The sequence below is a fragment of the Acyrthosiphon pisum genome, chromosome A1 (genome assembly GCF_005508785.2).
Source record: "Acyrthosiphon pisum isolate AL4f chromosome A1, pea_aphid_22Mar2018_4r6ur, whole genome shotgun sequence".
In the NCBI taxonomy this organism is placed as follows: domain Eukaryota; kingdom Metazoa; phylum Arthropoda; class Insecta; order Hemiptera; family Aphididae; genus Acyrthosiphon; species Acyrthosiphon pisum.
Window position 1 is genome coordinate 127,761,302 of NC_042494.1, and position 8,799 is coordinate 127,770,100.

The window sequence follows — 8,799 nt, forward strand, 5'->3', positions numbered from 1 at the left end:
CATAAATAAATATCACGGACTCATGTAATATGTAAATGTATTAAATGTATGTACCTACGACTTAATAATATTATACCGTACAGGAGTGAGAGTACCAGACAATAATTGTAGTTCACAGAGATTTCTATATAACACTAGCCTCGACACTAGCAATAGAAGTATGTGTTGTAGTAGTTGAAGTCGCCGCGTATTTTATCTTGTCTGGCATAGAGTTGCCAACGTCGATAGCTGATGTTCAAGGTCGACCCCCTCCCGCCTACCCGCCACTACAGCCGTCACCGCACGCGATAATCGTCGTCGTCGACGGTCGTCGGCACTCGGCGAGTGGCGACGGTGTTTTAACATTTTTGTGTGCCAGACGTGCCACTGTGCCAGTGCACTAGCGCCGCCGCTCCTGCCAGCCAATACTCATAGTATTTTTGTATTCGTACGTCGTTCCATCGGCCGGTGTGACCGGTGTGTGTGTGCTGTGTAGACGTGTAGTTTAGGTGAACGTTTTTTTTTTTTTTGTTCTTATCTATTCTCAGTTTTAATTTTTCTCGTCTTTAAAAACTGCCCACCGAAAATGAATCAGCTCGGCGAGTCGAAGCTGTTCGGGGCGACCCGACGATCTACGCGACAATAGGCTAGGCTGCCACTACCTACCTACCAATGGAAATAATAAAATACCTAATATATTGAGACCATCAGATCGACCACCGGCCACATAGCGGAGCAATAACAACAATAACCACCAGGGTCGAACATAATATTATATAATGGACAGTTCGGAATACGAATCGGTGAGAAACGAAACGCTGCTTTTCTTTTTCGAAAAATTGGTAGACAAGGGCACTCCACGATCCCTGCACGACTTAAGTTGCCAATTTGGTTCGAAAGGATTTACCAAAGAGATGCGACAGATCGCTGGTGGATCTCAGTCAGGCCTAAAGAAGTTCCTGTCACAGCACCCGTCGTTATTCACGTTGGACGGAGACCTAGTTGCCGCATCTCAGCTATTTGCACCTGTACAATCAGATACTAATTATAACAACAAAGCCGTCCATTATTTTAAAGATAAGTTGTTAAAATATGGGGTTGGAACTGAAGTGCCGATTCGTTGCCTACTTGGACACCGTTCTCAAGCTCCACCAGAGATCCGATTAATATCTGGTCTACACATCAAAGAATTCAGAGACTTTCTGATGAAATATCCTGATGTATTCACTGTAGGTGAAGACACCATTATTCTAACTGAATATGCAGGACTGGAGCGTAAAATGTATGATGACAGCGACCAACGTGAAGCAAAAATTGATCCAGAAATCACAAAACGTCTTTTAGCATTTTGTGTACAATGCTTGGAATGCAAAGGACCGATGTTAACTGATCAAATGTTCCATAGTATTTCCTTGCGTTTTACAGAAAATACTTGGTCACCGATTTTTAAGACTCCATCAGATCTGTTTACATTTTTGAAAATGTATCCTGAACAGTTTAATACGCAATCCAATTTAATAACGTTGGCTAAAAATAGTCCTAAACCAGAAGTTAAAATAGTTAGAATTCCTACAGAAGTTGTACCGTTAACACCCCCTATGTCTCCGCCACTACCCAAACCAATAGCAAACAATAATCAATCCCTTAAACAAAGAATTAACAATTTGGTTATGAAAACGATTGCAGACAATACTGAGCGAAATAACAAAATACCAAATGGTTATGATGATAGTGATGCATGGAAAGGAAAAATGTTGAACAATATCAAAGTAATTACAAGTACTAAAGAATGTTCAAATATTGTCGATAGAATTTTGGCACAAAAGTCAGCTATTGGTATAGATTTTGAAGGTCTATATATTGGAGCCAACGGTCAATTGACCTTAATGCAAGTGGTAAATGAAGACGGATCATGTTTTATATTTGATTTAATAGCTTGTCCACAATTAATTAAAAGTGGATTACAAAGTCTACTAGAAAGTGAAGAAATACCTAAGGTTAGTAAAATATTTATCTATTATTTTAGTTAATACCCACTCTTTTAACGCAATAGGTACCTACTACCTACATAATTAAGTATTAGGTACTACATAAAAAAAATAACATTTTGATAAATGTTATGTGTTTTCCTTTATAAAGGATCAGTGGCGCCCGACCCTATTACTAGGTGTAGCGGTGGCTACACCTTGAAAATAAGGGGTGGGTGGGTATAATAACATAAAATAATTAACTTGAAATATGTTCATTATTAATTACAGATTATATATTATATTATTATATATTATTGATAATATTATATAATATTTACTAATATTTTCAATTAAAATATGATAAAATGTATAAAATAATATATTTTTGAGTTTTGAGGGGGTGGGTGGATGGGTAAAATTATTTCTTGCTACACCTGAGAAATATATCTTGGGTGCCACTGTAAAGGATCTATAGTTATCCTAGTAAATCTATTAAAAACAATAAAAAAACTTTCATGATTTTATGGATATGTAATTTAATAATAGATAGGTAGGTACCTATTTTACTTTGATTATTGCTCGGATTATTGCTATTCCTACACTGGTACCTACACTTAGGATTATTAAACTAGATAGGTAATTGGATTATCTTTGGTAATTTAATGTTTTAGCCTAGCTATTGGTATCTACTCAATATTTACCAAACATATTATATTTTTATAGGCGCTAAGCTTTTCATTAGAATGATTGTGTAATATTTCTTACTTACTGCTCGATTATTTTAAATTAAATTGCAACAAATAAAAATGGAATGGTGTTTGCCAGCGTTCCAATTGTATTTAAATTATTCACTAAGAAACTATATAAATAATTGTTTAAATTAGCTTCCAAAATAATATTTTTTATGAGAATCAGTTTTATCAATGCTTATAAATTAGCAATTATCTGTGAAGATACTCCACATAAGTTATTGAAGAGTTTCGATAATGCTTATCACTAAATTATAGATTTAATCTGTGTTTGATATAAGGTACCTACCTATAATATACATGAAAATATATAGATCTGTACTCGATGGTATAGAAACTAACAGATATCAACTATAACAATTCATGTATGGAGATATTACAACTATATAGCTTGTGGTAAATATGGTTTCCAAGACCCTACTATTATTTTTTTTTATATAGGTTTATACTCGGGTTTATATTTCACAATCTGTAAACAATTTTAACATTCAGCGCAATTGGTAAATTATGTTAAGTAATCGAGAGTTTTGAGCAAAGAAATTATCCTTTGTCAGAACTTCTATTTCATTGGTAGATTTTAGTCCTTGAACATGTATTTTTTATAAATAGGTACCTAAGACAAAATTACCAAAAATAAGTTTCTATCATAAAAATAAAAAAAGATTTTATATAGTAACCTATTATTAATTACAAGTATAGGTATGTGTTTATCTAAAAAGTTAGTTTAAAAGTTAATGCTTTTAAGAGAATGCTATGTGTTGATTCTGTCATACAAACACTTAACATAGCAAATGCCAAATTGTATAAGTATTCTGAATAATCCATTTAACTAGATATGTTAATATGTTTAATATTAGAGTGAATTGACATATTATCAAATTTAGAAGTAAGCATTATGTAGTGAATCTCATAGGTTTTTTTCATATATTTTAATTTTAAAGCAAGTTATGACCATTTAAAATGTAGTAACTGAGACAATGCTTACAGGCTTTCATTTTTAAAACTTTTTTCTATTACGGTTTTTATAGATTTCTTTTATAATTTTATATATAATTATTCCCCCAATAATTTAGTCATTTAGACTTATAATTTATAACGTTATTATTCATTAACTACTTATAAAATACCTACGTAACAAAATACAAGAAATAAAACTAAAACGATACACACAGCAAATAAGATATTTAAAATTGGTTTCAGAATGTAATGAATTTATGAAGCTATAATGTTATGACTTATGAGTGTAAAATGTAAATTGTTATAGAATGTGTGGATCTATAACATTCTCTATGTAATTTTTTATAAAACATTATTAAGAATGTAGTATGTACCGTTATTTTATTTGTCATACAGCCACTAATATTAGGATATTAGGACTTAGGAGGTTGGGTAGATTTTGGATGGCAAAATAACAAATACCTAATAATTATAATAATTAGGTTTCATTGGTACTTCTCAATAGTCTTTCTATGTTGTCGTTTTATCACAGAATGTAGCAACTTCTAATAGACGAACTTGTGGTCTCCAAACTTGCACATTCTTAGCGGTTCTTTATTTTTAGAAAGTATATGCAGTTATTATTAGCTAATGATACCATACCTAGATTAATTACAAATATTTATAGCCTACCTATTACTATTTCTATATATTTACTTCCTTTTTTCTTATCTTAAATTAGGTATTTTATGCATCAGAACAATTACCTAAAGATAATAAAGACAATAGAGCGGTACCTTGGGAAATTACTTTTTTATCAACGGAATGACCAACAAGTGTCTAAACTCTATATAAGTATATTGATAAAGTTAAGTATAGTAACGTGATATAGGAGTATTTATATAATAATATATATTTTTAGGTAGGTATTATAATTTTTACATTGAGAGGATGTCAATTTTCAGCGCACTTTGTTTTCTCTCTCTGGGTGAGCCACGCGCAACATAGACGTTTTTTCTGCATTTACGTAGAATCATTTATTTTTTTTATGTTTTTGATTAATCTTGGAGTAAAATCACCCATTACAAAAAGAATAGAGAATAATATTTTTGAGTGTACCTATGACATATCAATTTGTCTAAATATTGTCTCAAATAATTTAAAAATAATTTAAATTCTGATTTAAATGTACAACATTTTATTCTTATTTTAAAAGACGAATACAAAGTCAAATAATAATAAAATATAAAATCAATATAGCATACCCTCAAAAATATTATCCTCTATAACTATTAATTTTTATAATAGGTGATTTTGTTCTAAGAATTAAGATTACTCTAAAATCATTAAAAAAAACAAATCTAGGTGAAAGCGTTTTATTTCGGTTTTATCTATGTTGCGCATGGGTCTGAGAGAGAAAACAAATATTGCGCTGACATCCTCTTGAATTACATACCCTATTTTGAGTTAAATAAAATGTTATTTGTACTTTTAGTCTACCACTGATATATTATAATCAACTTTAATCTAACTTTTTTTAGTATTTTACTGTGTACCTATAAATATGAAATATAATAATTTTATTAAGCTAATTATAAATTTCTTTGAAAATATATAACTTAGTCATGGCCCTACATGTTTAATTATGTAAGGCATTAATTGTTCACATCATTATTCATTACATATATTTTGTGATTAACTATAGTAACATTTTATTTACTAAATATACTGATTAATTAATGTTACATTAATATCAATTAATACCTATTTATAAATAATTATTTTATTCATTTATTCAATGGGTAATAGTAATTGTTGTAAATATTATAAATTAGTAAATTACAATCTAACAACTCATGTAAATGAGCACTTGTTATAATATTATACTCTCTTGTTTAATTTTAACTCGTTCATTTAGGTATGCATCATAGACCATAGATAACTCTATGCTATAGGCCTATAATTATTACATATTTAATGAGATAGAAAACTAAGTGCGTATTTACAGCTGTATAATGTATTAGTGTACAAAGTGATAGTAAAAGATGATAATGGCGTTTTTCAAAGTAAATACTTAAGTCAAAAATATTTTTTTTTTTTTAAGAACACAATACTTATTATATCTGATGCATGAAAAAATGCTACGCTTAAAAAAAAAGTTGTGTCCGTGTTTATTGATAATTTCTCTAAAAATACAACTTATCATGCATCTTGAATTAGATTTTCAAGTATTTTTATATTTTTTACCAAAAGTAAAGAAAATTAAATAGCTTATTATTAGTCATAATTTTTTTAAATTACATTTTGTATACATAATAATTATATAAGTAATAGTAAAATCTTAAGAGGACGTCACATACGCATGTGTTGTCTCCGTCTTACACACGTACGACATAGACAAAAGACGTCTACGCAATCTGAGTAGAACTCCCTCAATTTTGGTTCTAGAGTAAAAATACCTCTTATAGAATTAAATTGTGGCTATATTTTTGAGGGAAAGTCGTTGAGTTTTGTTAAATATTTAAATTTTGAAAAGTTAAAGGTATTTTTAAAATGTTGAAATTTTTCTATTTCTAAACGAAATAATGAGCGTTAAATTTGGTATAATGGAAATAACGCAACTACTTGCCCTAAGAAATATTGTTACAATTCCATTTTATAATAGGTATTTTTACTCTAAAACCCATATTACTTGAGTTCTACTCAAATTGCTTAAACACGTTTTGTCTCTGTCGTACATGTATAAGACGGAGACAACACAATGTGCGGGTGTGACGTCCTCTTAAGGTGGCTGGAGCGTAATTCATTCTAAAGAGTAAAAACTAGGTATTTTATATTTCAGTTCATATGGGTCTTGTGAATGTGTTGAAAGTAAATGAACATTAGTAGTGTGTAATTCGTAGTACCGATCACGTTGTATATAGGCATTATAATACGTCTGTCATTTTACATACGCGCATGCACATTGCACATGTCACCTCTTATTACTTTATAAAATTAGGAACATTTTTTTTTCAAAAAATACTGCCAGTGACTTCAATTATTACGTCCAGTAGGATGTTCCGAATTTCCTATTTAAATTTTGAAAGCAGATTTGAATTCTTCTCTAAATTGACTATGCTTTGACTGTCGTACATTTTTCATATTCTATATCAGTGTATTTAAATTTGAATTATGAATATGATATATTTTTAAATCTAATTTTGTTAGTAAATCTCTTAGTAAAAAAATAAAATAAAAATCAGAAGAATTAAATTGTCAAAGCATAGATAATTTAGTGACGAATTCAAATCTGTTTTCAAAATTAATATCAGAACATTATATTAGGCATAGTGATTGAAGTCGTGAGATATGTTTTCGACCGAAAATTAATCACGCTCCAGCCCCCTTAAGCTCTACGATTAATATCTGTTGAGTTTCAACAAAATAACAAAAATTATATAAGAGTGCGCTACACCGCATTTAAAACGTTTTTGTTAACTGACTAACATAGCGTAAACACTTAAGAGGATGTCAGCGCATTATTCGTTTTCTCTCTCTGGCCCACGCGCAACATAGACAATACGCGTTTACGCAAAATCATTTTTTCTATGCGTTTAAGTAATCTTAGAGTAAAGTCACCTATTATAAAAAAGATAGATAATAATATTTTTGAGGGAATGACATACCGATTTTATATTTTATTATTATTTGACTTAGTATTCCACTTTCAAAATAAATAAAAAAATGTTGTAAATTTAAATGATGTTTAAATTGATTTGAGACAATATTTAGACAAATCGATATTTCATTCCCTCAAAAGTATTATTCTCTATTTTTTTTGTAATAGGTGACTTTACTCTAAGATTACTTAAACGCATAGAAAAAATTATTTTGCGTAAATGCGTTTTGTCTATGTTGCGTGTGGGCCAGAGAGAGAAAACGAATAGTGCGCTGACATCCTCTTAAGTACTTATTTCTGTTTTCTTTAATTTATTTTTAGTTTTTTCCAATATTTTGAAAATAACTGAAATTTTTTTATTTTTGACCTCTTCAAATTTCTAATTAGATACAATTTGCTACCAAAAACCATGTTCTAAATTTAAGACTGCATTTATAGTTTTTAATGCTTCATAATTTGGTGACATACAAAAATGAATAACCATAATATTGTATAACCAATAATCAAAAATGGTGTATTTATATCGGGTTGTTAACCTGTTTACTGTTAGTTAAAATTAAAAACGAAAATAAATCTATTTGATTTTTATTGATCATGAAATAAACAAAATTATTACATCTCAATTAATTTCCCATGACTAAACATTGTTTAGTTCTGAACTTCTATATCATAATATGACTGGTGATTGGATTATATGGTTTCAATCATCGTACTTTCTATAAAGCGTGATTTTAATGGAAATACGTTTCTTGTTCACGTTTATGCCTATGGTGCTGCTGTTTAGTGTAGAGTAGGTTGAAGAAATGTTACCTAACTGTTATTATGTCCTGCTATATTGAATGGGTGTGTACTGTGTAATGTGTATACATACATAATAGTATTATTATACGCGTGGTATGTATGTACGGAAGTTGTCCAGTTAAGTCGCGCGGTAAACACCCGTGCTTGCACTTCTCTGTGGCGGGGATCGGTAAAATGTATTTGATAACTTTGTCGAGGTCATTGACGACTGGCAGGCGAAAACGGCATTCTTATTAGTTATATACTCAGTGGGAATGATAATTATTGTTAATGAAAACAATCGACTTGATTACGAAAACATCGACAACAAACTGTATAAACTTATAGAGTAGGATGCGTCTAGGGTTCCTATATATATATAACGCTTGAGTGTGTGGGTTATTGTGTGACGTGCGCTGACTTTTGATTACAAAATGTATAAGGTACTCTTTGAGCAATATGCCATAAAACATAAGTACCTACTGCAAATATCACACATAATTCGTATAGTATGTACCTAGTTATTAATATCTAGAAAAAAAAATACTCCAATATTATGATTCTTAGAAAATTTAAATAGATACTCAAGTTGTAGACAAACCCATAAATCGAATGTGAGAAAATTCAATTTCTATTCAAAATAATCTATTTATTAAAGGGATTGGTGGCGGTGATTTCCTGTCTTTGTTTAACACACGCGCAACATAAGAATTTAGACGTGTTT

General features: G+C 30.1%; 1 protein-coding gene across 1 annotated transcript in view; it reads left to right on the plus strand.

Annotated features, from left to right (window-relative positions):
- The first annotated feature begins 326 nt into the window (after positions 1-326).
- LOC100169316 (egalitarian protein homolog) overlaps positions 327-8,799 on the plus strand; it is a 17,346-nt gene continuing 8,873 nt past the window's right edge. Inside the window, 1 exon segment of the mRNA XM_008184657.3 lies at positions 327-1,976. Within this exon segment, the coding sequence (XP_008182879.1) occupies positions 759-1,976 (1,218 nt within the window). The 5' untranslated portion in view covers positions 327-758.